Consider the following 22,717-nt stretch of genomic DNA (forward strand, 5'->3'; position numbering starts at 1 on the left):
TATGTACTATAGTTTCTATGTACTATGTTTCTATGTAGTTCATGTTTCTTGGGTTATCTGACAGTATGTTTTGCTAAAACATACTATTCACACAAAGTACAGGAATTAGTATTATTTGCACATGGGTGAAGTGGCCATACTAGTTTTGCTATATGCTAAAGGTTTCCGATATTTTCATCACTGTAAATGTTTAAAATGCCTGACTTCACAGCCCATTTCTGCCAAAGGTTCATCGCTGAGAGACAATGAGGTAGTTGAGTATTGTATATGCTTCATTCTGTGCGTTGCAAACTAGTTTAACATGTTTACAGTTTTAGGAGTACTTTGAATCTTTAAAAATTTTCAGAAGTTTTATTCAAATCTTTGCAATGGTTTTGAAGGAAATTATACTTATCCTACAGTTGGTCCAACCTAAGTGGTTCTGAATATTAATTAGTGTCAGGCATATTGTTTGCAAGACTTGAATTGCTTTTTTGACAGCGTTTTCAAAGCTCTTTCAAGCCTTGACTGAGTCGTTAATTATTATCATTGTTAAGATTTTTAAAATGAGTACAGAGCCATTCCCAGTCCTGCATCTCTCAGCTAAAGCTAACTTCAATGGCACTGATGCAATGCCTCAATGGAGTAACCAAGAAAAACTTACACAAAGCTTTAGTAGATTAAAATCATCAAAACCTGACTGCCGTTAGATTGCTCAAAGGAAAATACATTTAAAATAGCATCACTAGTCGATGTTGCTATAGTTAGTACTATCCTTTGCGTTCAAATTGCAACTTTACATGTATATGCTTCTATTCTGTCAGCTCCTTTGCAACTATAGACATCACAAGCACACTTTCACATTATTGGAGTGTTTTAACTGCAATCATGTTCTGTTGATTTTGACCTCGAAACATCAACAAGTTGCCAATGATGAAAATTACTAATATTTTCTGATAAAATCAATTAAAATTTTTGGAACATTTGTTGTGAATGGTATTTCTCAAGGTTTTGATCTTTAGTGTGCTGCTGATCTTGATCACTTGTTGCAAGGCAAATAGTAGTAGTAACAATTTGCTCACCGCTAGTGAGCATCATAGGGTTAACACTTCTAGGTTTACCAGCTAATAATATCCCTGAGTACAACAGTGTAAAAATGGTGACATACGCCCTAAAAATGAGTCATATGTTATGTTTATTTTACGATTGCTGTGCATAAAATTGGCAGAGCTAAATTCTATATACCCAGAATATGTTTTATCCTGAATTGGCTAGCAGTTTACATATGTGGTTGAAACTTTATATACTTTAATTCTATCGTTTTCATTCAAGAAAGCCTGAAACATGTCTTTGTTGCATAAAACTTTTCAACAGTTTTGCAGCGGTGGTATGAGTCAGCATTTATAGACAGCTCTTCCCCTTGTGATATGTCTACACTGTTGCTGAAGTCTTCAAATGTTTCTTGCATTCTTTGCGTAGCGCAACAATACCTTTTGAGACTTACAATAATAGACAAGTTCGTTATACACTTGATCCTACAGTAGATTATACAGTCTCAAATCAGCCTCTGGCTATGATAGACCAACAAATTGGCGTTTGTAAAAATTCACACTGGTTATTTGGTTAGTTTCTGTGTTGTTTAGTTACAATGCTCTGTTATTGCTATATAGGCTAGCAGCCCTTTTAATCTCAAGTCTCATAACATAGGTTTTACTAATTTTTTTGCAACATCCTCAGACAATTATCTTAACAGCCCATTTTTAACCCCTATTGCCATGACTCTCCTACTGCACAAAACTAACTTGTGTTGCTAGATTGGTCCATTAAACTAAACAGCATTTGGGATACTGTAGGAATTGTGGCGCCAAAATATATGCGGACAAGAACTTATGCCCCTGCTAATGATGCTAAAATGATTGGACTGTTGCCTGGGTAAACATACATTTTCATGACTGTAGTGACAAGTAGACTAACCTACTTGAGACTTTCCATGTCACTTTCTATCCCACTAGGTATTGTCTGTAATAACTTCACATCAGCTGCATGGCTTAAATAATAGCCAAGCAAAGTCACTCGCTACAAGCCTGACATTGTAACCATAGCTGCACATCAGTGCCAGCTTTTTTCTCTCTCTGGTTGCTGGAATATTCTCATCTTTATACTAGTTCCTTTTTGCTCATGCACTGTGAGTTTGCCACAGATTTTGATCTTACCATAGCTTGTTAATCAGAAGCCTTCTCTAATCTTTAAACTGTTTTCTTATATTGCTTTCGATATTTTCATTTTGTTTGGTCTTTTTATCTTTGTACTTCTGTACTCTAATACTGAGTTTGTTCTGTTTGTCCTGTACTTGAAAGATAGATTATTTTAAAATAATTTACACTCACCTCTGCAATTTGGAAAACCAGCTTTGATTTTATCAGTAATGTTTGAGGGTAGACAACTTGAGTGAACCATTGATGTAAACACAACCAAATTCTAATTATCCTATTTGGCACTATTTCCTGTTGATTTTAACTAAAACATTGATTTTGTAGAATTCACTGCGCGATCACTGTACTGACATAACAGTTACTGCTTTTTTAAGCAATAACTGTTGTGTCAGAACAGTTAGCATTGGATTGAGCAATTAAATATATTATAGTGTCAAACTAATTTACTGCAAAATGATCGACTACCTTCAGCATGCTGCTTCTGTGTGCCATGTTTCTGTCTAAACCTGCCTATTTTAATCTTAACTCCTGTTCTTTTTAACTGCTTGGTTCCCTTTTAAACCTGCACTTAGAAATTAAATGTACAAAACAAAGCACTAGCAACGCATATACAAGGCACTAGCAACACACAAACATTGCGGATACAAAGCCTATATACACTAGCATCACAACGGAAAAAAAACGCACTAAAGAGCTCAGGGTTGTCATAAACAAAAGAGTTGTAATTTTTTAGACCTGTTTGAAAACGGAAAATAAATAGAATACTTTGTGTAATGTTTTAGACCTGTTTCATTAACAGACGATAAGTATAAACATTTTGTAGCTAATGTGTCGTTAATTACTTGTGCCAGCGTTGTATCCACAATGTATGTGCATTGCTAGTGCCTTGTATGTGGGTTGCTCATGCGTTGTATATGCAACGTACCGACCTAAGATGCACCGTTACCGGATAAATAGTGTCTCTCTAGGTTTTGATCTTAAGTGTGTTGTTGCTCTTCAACACTCATTGCAAGGCTGACAGTAGTAGTAACAATATGCTTGCCTCCAGTGTGCTTCAGGGTTAGTACTTCTAGAATGTCTAGCAAATATTACAGGTACAGGGGCATGAAAGTTATGGAAACTCCTTAAACAATGTGTCGTATGTTGTTAGATTCAAGTTTGCCATGCTGAAAATCAAAAGAAATAAAAAACTTGATGTATTCATGTATTTATCTAAAATCTGTGAGTAATTTAAATACGCTTATAAAACCTTATATATTTCTTCTCTATTGTTTTCATTAAACAAAACCTGACACGAGTTTCAAGTTGCAAAAAACTTTGAAATAATTTTGCAGTGGGTTGAGCCCAAAATTATTGACTGCTTTTTGCTTTGCGATATATCTGAGATTTTGCGGAAATCCTCAGATATTTTCTGCATTCTTGTAGCACAACAAAGCTTTGGAGATTCGCAATAATTGACAAGGTTGTTCTGAGTTTTGGAATGAAGGCTGAGTGTAACTTGTAACTCTATGCAGTCAAATGTATTTCAACTTACAAAAAAAGAACTTTTACTCAGGACACGAGGAAGCTGACTGTCTAAAGATGAACTTGCACTAAATCTTATCACATTTTATCAACAAGTATCAGTATTTTCTTAACCTTATAATTGTTTTGATGTTTATGGTGATCTGACTGTCTAAATGTTTCACGATTAAAATCAATCAAACTGTATTAGGGTTAAAATTTTCGGATCCCCAAAAGTGTGACTGATATCTATAATTGTTGTAAAGAGACTGGACAGAATATCAACTATAGCCAATATCAGTCATATCAGCAATAACAACCAGTAACACCATTTAGCATAACTTTTTCTCCAAGCATTTTAATGGCAATCAAGTTGTGTTGATTTTAATTTTACAACATCCTGGCAGCCAGATCATCTCAAACATCAAAAACTATTGCAAATGCTATAAATTCCGTGCTGTTACTATGAGTAAAGACACAACATCTAGTAACTCAGACTATGGTCCTACCACTTTAAGTAAGATTTCTGATAAACCTTTCACTCCCAGTAATAGAAGGTCTAACTACTGATGATTATTATATATTACTAAGTTCTCTAGTCTCAATATTTCCTTACTAAATAATGCATTATTAATCTATTGTCTGCAAGTTTAAAAAAAATTAATTATTTGTTTTAAACGCAGTTGTTATAGAAATGGATTGAATGCCATGATGCTCTATTAAAAAACTATAAATTAAATTTTTATATCAAGTATTGTGCTTGTTTGGCAGAAGCAATGATGTTTTTCATTATAGTGTATTAATGTAGTATGTATGAATGTTGCATTGCTGTTAACATTTTATGAGCATTTAAAATACATGAAACCATAATTTTAAGTTTCCTGCCCTCCATGCTTTTGCTTTGTAACTTATATTTTTAAAAATTTGAGTGTTTCCATCTATCCCTATTTTGCTAAGCTTTGTGTGTTTTATGCTTACACTGCTTTTAATTTTTGCTGTTCAGTTCCTAACCCAACTGGAGTACCAACTGCTGTGAGAGCTTCTATTGACAACTCTACCATCGCTACTCTGTCTTGGAGCAATCCAACTAACACTGAGTGGGATGATGTCACAGTTTCCTGTCAACCATATTGTACCAACCAAACAGGTGATAAACCAACATCTACTGTGAATATAACTGGGCTAACACCTGGAGAGACATATACCTTTACAACTGTTGTATCTAGCTATGGAGTCAAATCTAGTCCCAGTCAGACATCTGCTCCTCTCACAATGAGTATGTATTCTTATCATATAGTAATCATTCTTTTTGCTTCTCTTTCTTATCATCATCTACTTTATTTCACATTAGTTCTCTTTTTTATGTGAGTATAATAGATTATATTATTAAATATGCTATTATGTTCTATTTTTATGTAAACAAAACTTAGACCATGGTACCACGTGTAGTTTATGTTATGTGTAATGTACTGTAGCGATTACAGTATATATGACAGCTGCCTAGATACATTGTACATGCAGTGTGTGCTGCAATTGTCATCGGGTGTTCTAAAAACTAGATCGTTTAGAGGTCAACCACCATTAGTGTAGGCTGATGTAAGAACAAGTCTCCTGTCTCTATGTATTATAGTTCATATCTCTTGGTTTATCTGACAATATGTTTTGCTACCTTTAAAATGAATAGCATGAATGCAGTAGTCACACAAAGTACAGTAACTAGTATTATTTGTACATAAATAAGTTGGCCATATTAGTTTTTCTATGTGTTAAAGGTTTCCGATATTTTTATCCCTGTAAATGTTTAAAATGTCAGACCTCAGAGCCCATGTCTGCCAAAGGTTCATCGCTGAGAGTTAATGAATTGGTTGAGTATTGTATATGCCTCACTCTGTGTGTTACAAACTACTTTAACATGTTATCAGTTTTGGGAGTACCTTGAATCTTTAAAATTTTTCAAGAATTTTATTCAAATCTTTGCAATGGTTCTGAGGGAAATACTTATCTTACAGTTGGTCCAACCTAAGTGGTTCTGAATATTAATTAGTGTCAGGCATATTGTTTGCAAGACTTGAATTGCTTTTTTTGACAGCGTTTTCAAAGCTCTTTCAAGCCTTGACTGAGTCGTTATTTATTATCATTGTTAAGATTTTTAAAATGAGTACAGAGCCCTTTCCAGTCCAGCATCTTTCAGCTGAAGCTAACTTCAATGGCACTGATGCAATGCCTCAATGGAGTAACCAAGAAAAACTTACACAAAGCTTTAGTAGATTAAAATCATCAAAACCTGACTGCGGTTAGATTGCTCTGAAAAAAATACATTTAAAATTGCATCACTAGTCGATGTTGCTATAGTTGATACTATCTCTTGCGTTCAAATTGCAACATTACATATATATGTTTCTATTCTGTCAGCTCCTTTGCAACTATAGACCTCACAATCACACTTTCACATTATTGGAGTATTTCAACTGCAATCATGTTCGTTGATTTTGATCTTGAAACAGAAAAAAGTTGCAAATGATGAAAAATTACTAATTCTTTTTGATTAAAATTTTGGGAAACTTTTTTGTGAATGATATTTCTCAAGGTTTTGATATTTAGTGTGTTGTTGATGTTGATCACTGGTTACAAGGCTAACAATAGTAGTAACAATTTGCTCACCACTAGTGAGCATCATAGGGTTAACACTTCTAGATTTTCCAGCAAATGTTATACCTGAGTACAAAAGTGTAAAAATGACGGCAACCAACCTAATAATAAGCCATATGTTATGTTTATTTTACGGTTTCCGTGTTTAAAATCGGCAGAGATAAGTTCTATATATCCAAAATGTTTTATCCTGAATTTGCTAGCAGTTTACACATGTGGTTGAAACTTTCTTTACTTTAATTTTATTGTTTTCATTCAACAAAACCTGAAACATGTCGTTGTTGCAAAAAACTTTTAAACAGTTTTTGCAGTGGTGGTATGAGCCCAAATTTATAAACAGCCCTTTCCCTTGTGATGTTTCTACACTGTTGCTGAAGTCAGAGTTTCCTGCATTCTTTGTGTAGCGCAACAAGCCTTTTTGAGATTTTCAATAATAGACAGGTTTGTTATACACTAGGTCCTACAGTAGGTTATGCAGTCTCAAATCAGCATTAGGTTATGGTAGACCCACAAATTGGTGTTTGTAAACATTCACACTGGTTCTTTGAATAGTTTCTGTGTACGTTAGTTTCAATGCTCTGTTATTGCTATGTAGGCTAGCGGCACTTGCAATCTTAAGTCTCATAACATAGGTTTTACTAACTTTTTTGCAACTTGATCAGACAAATATCTTAACAGCACATATTTAACCCCTTTTGCCACACCTTTCTTATTGCATAATAACAACTTATGTTGATGACTTGGTCCAATAAATGGTACATCATTTAAGATACTGTAGAAATTATGGCGTTGTAGGTTATGCAGACAAAAACTTAAACTCCTGCTAATGATGCTAAAATTATTGGACTGTTGCCTGGGTAGACATACATTTTCATGACTGTAGTGGCAAGTAGAAATACCTAATTGAGACTTTCTATGTCACTTTCTATTGCACTAAGTATTACCTGTAGTAACTTCACACCAGATGCTTGGCTTAAATAATACCAAAGTCACTCGCTACAGCTCTGACATTGAAATCATAGCTGTACATCATTGTCAGCTTTTTTCTCTCTCTAGTTGCTGGAATATTCTCATCTTTATACTGGTTCCTTTTTGCTCATGCACTGTGAGTTTGCCACAGATTTCGATCTTACCATACCTTGGTAATCAGAAGCCTTCTCTAATCTTTAAACCATATTCTTTTTTCGCTTTCAATATTTTCATTTTGTTTTGTTCTTTTATCTTTGTACTTCTGTACTCTAATACTAGGTTTGTTCTGTTTGTCCTGTACTTGAACGATAGATTATTTTGAAATAATTTACACTCACCTCAGCAATTTGGAAAACCAGCTTTGATTTTATCAGTAATGTTTGAGGGTAGACAACTTGAGTGAACCATTGATGTAAACACAACCAAATTATAATTGTCCTATTTGGCACTATTCCCTGTTGATTTTTAGTTAAAACGTTGATTTTGAAGAATTCACTGCGCGATCACTGCTCTGACATAACAGTTACTGCTTGTTTAAGCAATAGCTGTTCTGTCAGAACAGTTAGCGTTGGTTTGAGCAATTAAATATATTATAGTGTCAAACTAATTTACTGCAAGATGAGCAACTACCTTCAGCATGCTGCTTCTGTGTGCCATGTCTTTGTCAGAACCTGCCTATTTTAGTCCAGACTCCTGTTCTTTTTAACTGCTTGGTTCCCTTTTGAACCTGCACTTAGGAATAAAACGTTAAAAAAGATATATTTTTTTTCAGCTATCCTGGTTTTTATGCAATTCTACAAAATCAGAATGTAGTTTCTAAGAAATGCATATCAGAAAATCAGGTGTAAACATGGATCACCTCATCATAACTGTTAGAAAGTCTACAAGTACAATGTACTCCACCACAAATTCATTTAAACTGGTTTACAGGCTTTTTTAAAACTGACCACTTTTGATATTTACACTCCAAATGGATATATTGCAGGGATGGCCAGAAAGTAAGACACGTTTTGTTAGAACAGTGCAGTCATTAGTTAAAATCAGTATGAATCGTTAGTTGTGACACTATACAGCAATAACCATATTTGGTAAGGGAACATTGTCTTCTGAAGATGTTCAAAATGACCAGCGGTGTCGAGAAAATCTAGTACAGGTGTTAAAACCTGTGCTAACCTTACTATGACCTATTTGTCTTTTGCTTAATGTCTAAACGTGTCAAGTCGACTCATCGGCTAAAATATTTCAGCCGATGAGTCATAGAATGATTAGGCGCACGGCCTGTTCTTACTAACCACGTATGTTGATGGCTACTAGGTCAGCTCATGAGATTCTCTAGAATCTAGCAGACTTATCTAAAATGGTTTAGCTACAAGATGAAGTCATGTATCAATAATAGTGTATACTAAATAGTAGACCTTCCCATATTTAAAATATCTTAAAATGTGAGCTAAAGATATCAACAATAAACAACAACTGTTTTATTGCTTTATTTCTCGCTTTTCATTGCATGAATGTTCTAAAATTTAGCTTGGCCTGAATTCTTTTTGCCAGACTACAGGAAACATTATTTAATCATTCTATTTACTGCTTGTTTAGTACTCTGTTGTAATTCCTTTCATAGAGCCATCTGATCCAGCATCATTTCGGGCCAGTGCTAATGGTGAGAACATAACTCTTAGCTGGGTCTACCCAGCTGGTCATGTTACATCAGGCTTCTCTCTCCTTTGCAGTCCATCTATTGGTTTGTATATCTTTATAACTTTTCTGGCTAAATTGTTTATATACACCCTTCATTCTGCTTATATTTTATGATTATGCTAACTTAAATTAGGATAGTTTAGTTATTGATAACCTATCACAGGAATAGTAGTGTGACATGTGTACCAAGTGTTATTGTAATAAGGATTTTGTTTAGCTAATGATAACAAAAACATATTAGCTTCTTTCATAACTCACTAGCTGCCCTACCATTACCACTAGTTACTCCTCAAAATGAATGGTAACCTATCTCAAGGCACTTGCAAGAGAAAAAATGATGTGCGTATAGCGAAATATCAATAATATATTAAACTTTCGCGACATTCTAGTTCGTTGTGATAAATCGTCAGATGTGTCAACAAAACAGAGAGCAAGGTAGCTGCACAATTGTTCATAGGTGTTACAACATTGAGTTTACCAATCTGAATGTCACAAGTTATGGTATTGTCAAAAGTTATCTTTTATTGTAATAATTTAATCCTCCCAGATGCAGATAAACTACAAACAGGTAGTATCGTTCTTTTTATATTACCAATAATTTTTGTTGTACTTCTTCATTGTAGACATATAAATTATTTGTGATTAGCTTTACTTTGCAGAATAGGTTATTTACTTTGCACAAAAGTTTAATTGGGGCCATCGATTTGTAGAAAATATAATTGACTTTTTTAACGCAAACATTAAAAGCTCATGTAGAATTTTGTATATTTCTCAAAATTGACTATTATTTTGTATTATCATTGTTGTATTCTACTTATGACTATCAAAAAATTTATTTGTGTTTGAATATAACTTGTGTTAAAACACTGAATATTAAAAATTATATGAAAAATATTGGAAATGCCTCGGTTAACCAATCAGAATCAAGCAGCAAAAAGTGCATGCAAAAAGCGCATTGTCTTTGACTGAGATTCTTAGGGAACAAGATTAGACTAATATAGACAATCAGTTATTAATAATAAGAATGAGTAGAAATGTGAACACATCTTTAGTTTTGATAATATACTTGTTTCAGATGGCTGCAATAGTACATGGAAACCAGTTGGTAGTGAAAACTCAACAACAATTACCCTTGTTGGAGCAACACTTGGTCAGACATACAAGCTCACGTTGAAGGCAGAATCTGGTCCTGCTGCCTCTAAAGTGAACAGTGATGGAACTTCTGTGATAATCAATTTAGGTATGTACAATGTATATGTAAATAGGATAATAGATTTTGTATGTATAAAACGTTGAGTATGTAGATGTATATAGGAGAGTAGGTTTAGTGTGGGTGCAAGGATCTCATCGGGCTAACTCAGGTTTATTTAGTTGATTTGGCCATTTCAGCAGTTGTTTACAAAGTTGCCCTCTATTTGTGAGTCATTGCCAAGGTTTTTGATATTTGATATCTTAAAGGAGTTCAGGTTTAAGTAAAGGGTATATGATTACCATGACCCTTATGATGAACCTCAATCATATATAAGCACATTTAAATCTTTAGAATCTAGTAGCAAATGGGTCTAAATACTCTCTGTAAGTTAAGATTTACAATTTAGGCTAGCTTAACTCTGTGTCTAAAACATACCATGATTTTGGTGCCATACTTAGGTATTTCTAAGGTCAATAACTAGTATTCCATGCTACAGGATAAATCAAAAGTTCATTTCTATTTGTAATACAATCATGTACTACAATTAGGCTCAGCCATCTCTTGCTTCCCGTTAGGTACAAACTAGTATATGATTTATCTCTTCTTTGAAAGATGTGCCACTATTGCACCACAGTTTTATTTGACTTACTCAATACCCATACTGGGAGTTACTTACTTAAAAATGTTCTTCGTTAAAATTCTTTCTAAAATCTGGTTACATTGGTGGTTACATTAATCTCATTTCATTTTACTTAAAAAAAATTTTTGAGTTCTGTATGCTGATCAACAGTCATCTTCATATTTCTGTTTTCTGCATTTTTACTGTCTCTTTTGGATTGTTTACCAACATGTTTTTGTTCTACAGATGCCGCCCGTCCATCAAATCTTCATAATATTGAAGAGAACAGAGATAATGTAACATTACGATGGAATGCCCCTTACAACGCCGTTTTGCATTCTTATAGACTCTACTGGAATGCTACGGTTAGCTTGCAAATGTCGGAATAAAACATTTTGTTAGACTGTGGTTTTAGACTGTAGACTTGGTTAGTCTATGTTGCTAGAAAATAGTTGCTCTGAACAAAATTTATTTCTTATTAGCCAGAGAAAGCTGCGCTATCTTATTCTGAATTTCATTGGCTTGTGAAAACAGCCATAGAAATAGCCAAATAGTTTTTGAGGGTTTACCTTACCTGATAATTTTGGGAGAGTTACCTAGCAACATGTATGCACCACTTCGCATAGTTCATAGTTTAATTCATTTGTTATATAATCTGCTGTGTCAGTACAATAAGTACTAGTCTAAGTAATTTATATTATACAACTACAGAATGGAGCACCGAGTAACTACACAGATACTAAGGATAGCACAACTACAACTCTCACTGTGTTTACACTTGAGCCAGGTTACAGCTATGACTTCTCTGTAGCATCTTTCAATTACTCTGGGGCTCTGAGCTCAGCAAGCAATGTGATCTCATACACAGCTTGTAAGTCATTAACTTTCTATAGCAGCATTTCATTCCATTGTCACTACTTACAATCTCTCATGAAGTGTTGTGGTTTTAGTCGATCACCTGTAAATTTTCATCTACGTAACTGAGTTTCGATATTAAAAAAAAGAAGATTTTATGTAGCATTATTTGCAACAGTATTGCGATGCGTGTCCAAGTGTAGCCTGTACGCATTGTATGCATAGCGTTGTATGCGCAGCAAAATCCAAAAAGTCTTTATCGATGCGCCATAATTAGTACACTGTAATTGGCGTCGAATGAAGAGGATGCTTTAAAGAAGTTTAAACTACCTAGTATACATCAAATAATAACGATTTAGCATGGTGATACAATAAAACATTAATTGTTAAAATTGATACGAGTATGAAATGGTAAACTGCAGCTTGTAAATGTATAAACACATCATATGCCAATGGGTATCTGTGCAATTGGTAAAAGCAAGCTTATTGAGAACCGGTTCTATGTTTTACGTTTGACGTCTTGATAAGAAGGCTGGTTTCTGATGTCGCAGAATAAATCCAAGAGAGAGCAGAATATGTAAACTACTTCCAACCCATTGTAGTAATCTGAAAAAAAAGAAAAGGGCCCATTTGTGGCATGATGAAAATCTGTCAAGTGCAGCTCGCTCAAAACCAAGAATTGAAATTAGCATATGAAACAATGAGAAACTACAACCAGATATAGTAAAACTTAGACGAATATTGAGTGCAGGACAAAACTATGTTTTGATGAAGCCCGATGTTAAAAGGGATTTCAAGCAATATAAAGCATTCCGTAAGCAAAGAAAGTCTGAGCCAAATAATGAATGAATGATTTTGTAAAACTTCTGTTTTATAATTGAGAATTTCCCTTTCTTTGAAAATATGTTTGGCAGTGTTAAGCAAAGTTGAGATGATTTCAAATTGTGTTGGCGATGTACAATAACCTAATAAAGGATCTTGGTCAATGCAACGTCTTTTGCTTATTGCTGTTCAACAACCAAAAAGGCTCGTCTCCATTTAATAAAAATATTGCAATGTTGCAATGTTTAATGCAAATTAACGAGACTGTTTAACAGTTTTTTTTTGCTATCAGGAACTATATTTTAGTTGGTGTTGTTGTAGTTACCACCATTTGCTAGTTCTTTTCATAATCATCATATTGGAATAGTTATACTTTTGTAAACATTAACAAGGAATGTTTACAAAACATGAGAAACCAAAATAAAATCTCTTGAAATATCATTATTGATCATCCGTTATGGCAATTTTCAGTTGCCATCTGCCTGTCACATTATTATCTTTTGCCTTGTTATCTTATGACTTATAGTGAAGTACAGTATTACAAGCATGTCTTCTTTACAGTTTATTTGACCCATAGTAATGAAAATACATAGAATTATTCCTTCAAACAAATCTTTCTCAGAATGTGCATTCATTAAAGAGTAGGATCATCAAATAGAAATGTAAGTCATTAAAACCCTCATTCACTATGTCATTCTTGATACTGGCACCTTATGATACAGGCTCAATTTTAAAAATGATATATTGAACTTAAATACATCAGTGACGCCCGCAAAAGTACTTTGCCTGACCGAACTAAAAACGAATGTAGAGTCAATTCCTAGTCGAGAATATCCATGTGAAACTTTTTTAGTTTCACAATTTCTAAATTGTAAATTGAGATAGGAAATTGAAGATTTAAACTGCGGCATTACAGATGCACTGTAATGTTACATTTGAAATTAAAGTGTCAAATTCGAAAATTACAAATAAAAAAGGCATTAGATTCTAAAAGAGTTTTAAATATTTTTAAAAAGAAAAATAAACAGAAACGGTAATATTTATTAATAAGAAATACATACCCATTCATTTTGTAACTGCAATCACAATAAGTAGCCTGTATATGTCAGAGTTGTGATGATAAGGACAGCTTAGCTTTGTGGTTAGCTACGCGCGTTTGCAAACTTACTTGCAATCACAATCATTGTGAGTCCAATTCCAGTACTGTTCAGAATCTTCATTACTATATCTTAAAAGCTATAACTGAACACAGAGATGCCAAAAACAACTTTGAGATTTATATATGCGGTGTATATCGATATAGGTAGAATGTGCAGAAAATGTGTTTCAATCTCAGTTTGTGTTTTCGAATATATCTATGTGTGTAATGATACTTATGTTTATATTTCAGTAATAGCTGATGGTGTCCTAAACCACTACTACACAATAACTATGTTTCTCTATACACTCAGTCACAACAAACTTGAACAATTTCTGGTTAGGTTCTGCTGAGAAGTTGCAGATGGCATTTTATGGAAGTCTAGATTTCCTCCGCACAACTTTTAAAGCTATTCAAACATTTTGCTAGATTGTACATATTATATTTATACAAGTATTTATTTTCTAAACCAACTTGTTTTATTGTGATGTACTTCTTTGTATGTAGGCATTATTTCTGGTTTTTTCTACTGAAGCTACTATGACCAGAGTAACTCATGAGTTCTCCAATAATGGACATTGTTAATACCATGGCAGTTGGTACTAGATAATTATTAATGCATTTTATCATACTTTGAAGCAAACCAGTTATTTCTTTATTTGTAAAGAGTTCATAAGGTCAACTTCAGGCTGGCTTCTGGCAGTTCTACTTTATCATCTTCTTGCAAGGTTACAAGAATATTCATACATTCTAGATAAGAGTTTAGTATGAGTTTAAATGTAACTTTGATAGGATTATTTGTCCTTGTTTTCACAGATCCCTCTGAGGTAACTGGACTAACTCTAAAGCCTCCTTCTCATGACACACTTATATTTACCTGGTACTTTACTGGCAGATATGAAAACTTTACCTACAGTCTCTTTCCTGATACTCCTGGCAGTCAAGGTATGATTATTAACAACACTGTAGTATTTTGTTCTATTTAATGTTGTTGGGCAGCGACTTGTGGTAGCAATTTATGTGGGGAAAGAAGCTAAAGGAGAACATCGACTATATGTATACACCTTGATTTTAGCAAAAGGTTTGGTACTGTATAACCCAAACACAAAAAAGCTTGAATTGTTTTATCTGATGGTACACTATCTTTTGAAGTTAACATCACTAGAAACTAATATTGTCCTGAAAAGTTTTGTGTGATACCATTGCCTTTGGGTCCTATATTTTTTTGCATTCCAGTGCCCAAACAAGCAAAAAACTTGCAATATGATTTGACTTTCTAGCAGGGATGGAAAGCTAATTGAGAGACTAGTAATCTCTACAAATGAGCGTGCAAGCCAGCTCTTGATGGCAACCACCCTATATGGCAAAGTATGCCAGAAGACGCTTTCGAGAACAGCATCGATCAGTATTTTTTTTCAAATGAGTATGAAAACAGTTTTTAACAGATTGGTCAAAGTTTATAGCCGAAAATAAATACTAAAATTTATGTTGAAAAAATAAAAATAGGTTAGTGAAAGATTGAAACTTAGCTTCCAGTGTATGTTTGGTAAGCTAAATTTATTAAAGTTAAGTTCAAAGTTTCTATTAGTTAAGTTAAAAAAAAGTTTAGTGTACCAAATTGTGTTGCTATCAAGACTCTCTCAGACTACCGTTATTCAGATAAAAACTCCATTAAGTGTACATAATGATGTTAAATGTTATTGCAGATTGTAACAACTAAATAGTTGTTTGTTACTTTGTTAGCATAGGTACTTAAATTAACCGTTGGATACACTTTTCTATCAGAGTATCTTGTTTGGGTAGTTTTTGTTTAGTTTAATAACAAGTTAAACTATATTTAGTTATTTTCTATAAGAAATAATTTCCCTTAAGTAACGAGTAAATTGACGTCAACTCAGAAGTCAGAAGTCAACTCAATTAAAGTTTCTATAGTATTATTAAGCTGTAGTTCTTATTACCTCCACCAGTATGTGATAACAACCCCTGTATATTGGTAACTTACCATAGCCTTAGTCTCTCATGCTTTATGAATTAGCTGGATAGAACTCAAGTTAGCAGTCAGAAATCTTCTCTATTACAGTATTCCTGATGAATGAATCTGATGTTTTTACCTTGAAATACAGCAGTCTTTCTGTGGACACTGAGTATAATTTCAGAGTCGGAACACAAGTTCAAGATGCAGCTAGTGCTAGTAGTTACAAGTTTAGTGAATTTATCACCGCTAGTGGACGAACCGATGAGTTCAGTAAGTATTGTTTTACTCCCTGAAAAAAGCTTTAAAGTAGATTTATAATTGTGAATAAGTTGAAAGTAGAAACAAACCTTAACTACCAGTTACTAGATACACATCCTCTTGAGACATGGCAGAGCCAGATTGTCTTCTTATCATAATTTTCTGTCTTAGACTTATTGAGCAGTCAGCTGAGTATCCAGTCTTCCTGTTTTAAACTGTAACGTATGGCTTTATCAACTCAGGTTCTAAGTATATAACATGTTGTTACAAGGCATCTCTTCTTGGTAATGGTAAGGGGTCACTTATTTACAGATCCTGGCAAGGTAGTTGCTCTGAGAAAAGTCAAATCAACTACTGACTCCATCACCATAAGTTGGAATCCACCTGATCAACCAAATGGTGTAGTTATTGGATATGTTGTACATAGATACATGGAAGATGAGAGTGACTGTGCACAGAGCGTGTTTTTCAATTGCACCGGCTGTCAGGTATGGTTGGAGGATTAACCATTTCAGTCCCCAAGCCATTAAGCAATTATCTAATTATTCTCCATTCTCATTGTTAGAGTGAAGGTTTATGTCTCATTTTACAATATTGTCATTTAGACCATCTGGGAGTAAATTTTCTTATAAGAACACCTATATTCATTCAAATCAGAAATCTTTGGGCTTTCTAATGGTATAAGTAGCAAAATTGTAGCTCAATTACTGAAGAATGTATAGAATGTCAAACTTGGTGAATATAAAAATTTGACAAAAACACAATGGTACATGATTTCAAAGACATTATTTTTATTATTATGACATGACTGAAAACATAACAGAGGATTGACGAAGTTGCAAAAAAAGAGGAAATGTTCGAGATTTTCACTTCCAATACTGAACTCTGGTATGGTACGCTTTCCAGCAGTCTGAACCGCGCTTGATGCACAAGTACACGTTGCAGGTTTCACACCAAATTGAACTCTTGACTGATTTGTGTTGTAAGTCTTTGTAAACCTTCTTTGGATTTTGCTGCGATTCTATCAGGTACTTTTTCTGGCAGACTGCACAGCGGTGATCTTTTGACCCATCAGTAGGCCACTCGGGACAGTGTAGTTTGCTCATGTCTAGACGTATCTCCGGATTGTTGGGAGTGGCAGCTGGTGTGTTTGTCCTAGTTGACTGTCGAGAGAATGACTTTTCACCTATCCATGTTGTCAGTATCTGCAGGACAAAGTCTCTGAATTCCATCGGCTTTTCCTGGCCATGCTTATAGAGCACATAAGCGTTGTACAGGGACCAGTGAAAGCATTTGCGGTCGATTCGCGTGTACCACTTATATGACTTTCGAGAGCGATCGAGTCTTGCCATTTTATCATTGAGGTCCACACCACCCATCATCTGATTGTATACGATGACGGATGGTGTGGCCTTCACTGTCAGCTTCTCACCTTTCTTATTTCTACGGATTACAGTTGGTGGCTCAGACAGCTCAGCTCTGGCATAGTTTGACAGGAAGTAGATCGGTTTCTTGTCATTCCAGCGGGTTGCTACAATTCCTGTTTTCGCACACTGGAGCCACTTAGAATCCCCTTGCTCCAACCTCCGAGCTTCCGCTTTGGTGGCTATTAGCTGTTTCGGGTACTCTGAAGCTCACGTAGCCAGTGGAGAAGATAAGGTGACGTGTAGTAGCGATCAGTAACTACATGGTAGCCTCGACCCCAGTAACTTTGAACTAGTTTCAGTACTACTGCGGCAGAGTTTTTCACTGTGGTCAAGTCCTCAAAGTCTCTGTCCTTCCCAGAATAGACATCTAGGTTTAGCGCATATCCGCTGGAAGCACAACACGCCATCCAGACTTTCACTCCCCATTTGATTGGCTTTGAGGAGTCGTAACATTTCCCACTCCAGCGACCCCGAAAAGGAATCATGCACTCGTCTACTGACAGATCCTGGGAGGGAGAGTACTCTGCTGTGAATCGCTCTTTCATGTGGTTGATGAGGAACCTGATTTTGTAAAGTCTGTCATATTCAGGATGGCTACGATCCTGAATTAACGTCTCTTCATTACAGTAATGCAGGTAACGTCTTATCTGGTCATACCGTCGTAATGACATGACAGTTGAAGCTTTAGGCATCTGGAGAAGCTCGTACTTCGGTCTCCAGATACTTCGCTGCCTATCCTTGCAGAACATTTCTATGAATGCTCGGAGCGCGTAGAACGCTCGGAGTTCGTCTGTCTCGAGTTTAGTCCACTTTCCATAACCGCTGTGGATGGTACTCTCGCTTATCTTTCGTCTGGCAGCATTCTCATTCGTGAAATCACATACTGATTGTAAAAGTTTCTCATCGTAGAACAGCATGAAGAAGTCAGCTGGCTTTGAATCAGCAGGCATTACTCTTGTTGGTCCATGTGGTGCAGCTGGGTCAAAGTTAGGGCTGCACATTACTTTCTCAGTAGGCTGCCAGTCGAACGTGGGTGTTGGGGTATTATCCAAGTCAGACAGGATGAATCCCAGATAACCTGGTGCTGCAAGATTTCCTGAACTACCGTCATCACCAGAGGCTCCAGTAGAAATGTTGGTAGCAGTACTAGTACTAGCAGCTCCAGTATCAGTTGTACTAGTAGGTCTACTAGTAGTAGCAGTACTAGTAGAATTTGAGTCCAGCTGATCAAAATCTGAATCCGAGTCGAAATCAGCACCTAATTGTGAGTCATCATCACCAGTATCAGCATCAAAAACAATGTCCCTTGTTCTAGGATGAGCTCCAGTAGCATTGTCCACAAAATCATCTGAATCATACTCAAAATCACTAGAAAAATCCATAAATAAGCCAGCACTTCAAAATGTTACAACTTTCAACAATCAAAAATGGCCGCGTAGTTGTGAGTTTCCTTCCGTATATTTTCATTGGCCTTTACTCAGAAAACTTTCATTGTAACATGGTTCAATATTAGCCAATAAGGGAAGCTTAGCATCTCTTCTTATTGGTTGGCTACTCTAAAACTTCATTTGGATTGGACAAAGGCTGAAATTAGTCTATGCCAAATAGAGTTACACTAAAGCCTCTACAGAGGCTAGGAGGACTGTGTGCAGACAACTCCAAGCCTCCACAGAGGCTTGTATGACTGAAATGGTTAAGATGGTCAGTTCTAATTACTGTAATAATCAGTAATACTCTTTTATGTTCTTTTTTTTTCTTATTCTACTTGTCACAGATACACACTGTGTCTGCTCCTGTAGAAATACTAATGTGTATTACCAAAGTTCAAATTTCATAAAACAATTTTTTTAGGCAGTAACACTATCGGTCATATTACAAAATTAAAAACAAAAATAATTTTTTACCGAAAACTGCTCAATATCCTTCTGTGACTTCTTGGATCAACCATAAACTTACCACATTCTAAAACATGACCAGAGGCAATTTTAACTGTGATCATTATTTTGAATCTATAAATACCTGCTATAACATTAGTGTCAGGGTTGAAAATTTTGAAAGTTTTCAGAAAGCAGCAATCGCGTTAAAATTGGCATCGTGAGTGTTGTAATGCTAAAACAAAAGAGTGATAAACTGCCAAGCTAGGAATACATCGGTATTAGAAGCTCTGACAGATCAGCGTGTCATACTCCAAAGATAGAATTGCATCAGTGATGGAAGTGCTGAAAGGGCACCATGAAAAACCTGCCAAGCTAGGACAGCATCCGCGTTAGAAGCCTTGCTGCAACAGCGCATTACTTGTCAAACAATGTATAAGTAAATTGTTTGACAGGTAATGCCAGCATAGGAAACATGGAAAAACTGAGAGAAATGGCAATCTCTTCCCGCTGCTACAAACAGCGTAGAAAACTATGTATTACCCCTATGCTCCCATTTATCAAGCGTAGTAGCCATCTAACCATTACAGTTGATGACAAACATTAACAAGCTTGGTAGATGTATGACCGTATATGATTTCACAACTACAAATAAAAGAGAACAATACATCACAAAAAGTACCACAGGTTACTCTACAGAGCAAACAACTTTGCAGTGGAACAAGCACAAGCAAGGACATACATAGAAAACTATTTATGTCAGGAAACTATAAAGCCCTGAGAGAAGAGTCTATTAAGCAACCCCCCTCACCAGCAGAAGGAGCCGTCACTACACACCTCGTAGACCCATGTAACTATTGAACCTAGAAAGGCCATAACCACATGCATTAGGGCTAAATGTATAATATTTTGATTTGGCTAGTTATTACTAGTGAGTATTGACAGAATTACTGTTATCTTTGATCTTCGAAAGGAAATAGAGTTTACAGACACTTGAAAACAAACCACTGGTGTATTCTTGTTGTTTATTAGAATAATTCCCTACAAGTAGTAGTAAACCTTACAATATCAATACTACTTGTTGTAAACTTTGATACTTGGGCTCATCATTGCAACAGTGTTACTGCCAAAACAAATTGCGAGGAGAACCATAGGAGTGCCAATCTCCATTGATTGAGTTGTTGTTTCAATTTTGCCTTATAGCAACAGTTTGATTTTTGTGAGCAGAAGTGCCACTTTTCTGCAGTCAAATTTTGTTTTGGGAGAACTTGAACTCAAGGTCCAGATGCTAACCATTACACATAAAACCATAATATTATTTTTAGAGGAAACACATAAAAACAATACATTTCATATTATTATTTAAATATCAAGTTTTTATTATTATTACTGCTAGAAGATTAATTGCAAATCATATTTCAAATTAAATAATATATAATGTATAATAAACTTAAACAAGATATCAATTTTTTCCCTTGAAATTAATATTTACTGAAAAAAGTTCAACCAGAATAAAAATTTCTCAAAAGTTGAAGCTGCAGACAGGTATGGTCCAAGTTTGATTTTGAACCAGATTTAATTCCAGAAGGCGGTTCATAAAACAATATATTTCAATTTGAAAATAACTTTTTTTACTAAAAACAATTTAAAGATTTTAATCTCTATTTCATTATTAGAATGCAGCATACTTGATGTGATAATATCATGAGAAAATATAATATGAAAATATCATGTAGCTCAAAGACATCAAAAATGTAGTTCCTTTCATCCATTATAACATCTAAACATTATTGACTTATTCTCCCTTGTCTTTGGTGCGCTTTTATTTAAAATTTAGTATTCAGCCTTTGAAGGCTAACAGTTTGTTAAACTTTCACGCTCACACTTTTTGTTTTAGAGGTGAAATGTTCAAAGATCAATAGAACATGTAGACAACTTAAGGCTTTGGTGAAGTTAAGTATTTATCGTGTTATCCAATAATTTAAAAATATTTCCAAATTAAATAACATAAAAACAGTAAAAGGTATATAGTCAGTAAACATTAACAGACGAGTTGGAGCTGTCTATCTATTGCATTTTTTTACCCTCCTTTACCTCTGAACTTTTGAATAACCGAACAAACTTTTTTCTTCCTATTGCTGTGAAGGAATAAAAATAGCTTTTATTGATTACCACATTATTAATGTCAATATTCAATAAAGTTTTGCTTTGTACTTGATGTAATCATTCGCAGTTTTTATAAATGAGAATTAATAGATTTTAGACTGTTAATGGAATTATATCAATCACAATGGATCTTTTAGGAAAGTTACTCCACTATAACAGTTTTAAACTATGAGGCAGTTCAGTGTTTGTAACATATTAACTTTGCATGTGTACATTTTACTTGATAAACACTAGTTTGATTAACCTGTGTTACATGTCATACAGCAATATAATGTTGAGTTAAAATAATGAGAAATCCATCAGTGTGACATCAGTGTTTTTTTTGTCTTAAACTAAAAGCTCCAATCTATCAAAATAACATTTAACAATAAATAAATACTTTATGAATCAGTATTAAAGGCTGCTTCATAGTTTTACTACCTAAAAATAAAGTACAGTGGACCCTCATCATGTGATTTTAATTCGTTCTAGTGTTGGCATTGTAAGACAAAACATTAGGTATAAAAGGGTGTAAAAGCCCATGGTAAATATTTAATGCAAAGACCCCTTGGTGAAACTCATCGGAATTTTATATAAATACTGTATATATGTTAAAAATTAGCAGCAAACAATTACGTTAAGTTTAGTAACAGTTCTATAAAAAAGTATATATATATATATATATATATACTTTTTTATAGAAATAAATTAAGCAAAAATATATAAAGCTATCTATTTTTTATATATTTTTTATATAAAAATATATATTTTCATATATATTTTTATGTCACTCTTACAAAATTATGCACAATTTTACAAACTGTTCAGTATCTTTGCTTTCTGATTGCTTTCTTGCCTGACCCAGTTTTTAACAACTGAAGCTTCGAGTGAGTCCAATCTTGATTTATATGATTACTTGATTTGTTCGCCTTTATTACCTTCACTCTGTCTACCAGAGAAGAGAATATGACTACAGCACCACTGTTATCAACTTGAAAAGTCAGTGCTTACATCAGGAACCTGACAGGAGCTATGAAAATACAGACACGTTTTCATATGAGTTTACTGATCTCAAAGTCTTTACAAATTATAGATTCAAAGTCTTTGCTATCAACACCAAAGTTCCTTCAGTTGTTGAGATATATTTGACAACCAATAAACCAGGTATCTTGAATATTAAGTTGGTACTATTGAAAATCAATTTGAAATCACTTTGCTAGCACCTACATACTTTCAGGAAGTTTTTGATACCTTCATGACAATAAATAAATGTTTATAATTAATGTCTCTATACTCAGTTCGCTTTTCTTTTCATCATTGTGAATGTTATAGTATTTATCACAAGATTGCCACCATTCAGTATAATGTACAAAAGCTTCCTGCTACACAAAAAACATAGGT

The 22,717-nt window shown here is 34.5% G+C and overlaps 1 protein-coding gene across 1 annotated transcript in view; it reads left to right on the top strand.

Annotated features, from left to right (window-relative positions):
• Positions 1 to 22,717, top strand: part of LOC137408103 (uncharacterized) — a 47,995-nt gene that overhangs the window by 23,139 nt on the left and 2,139 nt on the right. The window contains exons 11-19 of the mRNA XM_068094498.1: positions 4,699 to 4,971; positions 8,935 to 9,054; positions 10,087 to 10,251; positions 11,069 to 11,187; positions 11,534 to 11,693; positions 14,454 to 14,582; positions 15,718 to 15,882; positions 16,183 to 16,358; positions 22,273 to 22,480. Coding sequence (XP_067950599.1) covers positions 4,699 to 4,971; positions 8,935 to 9,054; positions 10,087 to 10,251; positions 11,069 to 11,187; positions 11,534 to 11,693; positions 14,454 to 14,582; positions 15,718 to 15,882; positions 16,183 to 16,358; positions 22,273 to 22,480 — 1,515 coding nt within the window. The remainder of the gene's footprint in view (positions 1 to 4,698; positions 4,972 to 8,934; positions 9,055 to 10,086; positions 10,252 to 11,068; positions 11,188 to 11,533; positions 11,694 to 14,453; positions 14,583 to 15,717; positions 15,883 to 16,182; positions 16,359 to 22,272; positions 22,481 to 22,717) is intronic.

This window comes from Watersipora subatra, chromosome 11 (genome assembly GCF_963576615.1).
Source record: "Watersipora subatra chromosome 11, tzWatSuba1.1, whole genome shotgun sequence".
Lineage (NCBI taxonomy): Eukaryota > Metazoa > Bryozoa > Gymnolaemata > Cheilostomatida > Watersiporidae > Watersipora > Watersipora subatra.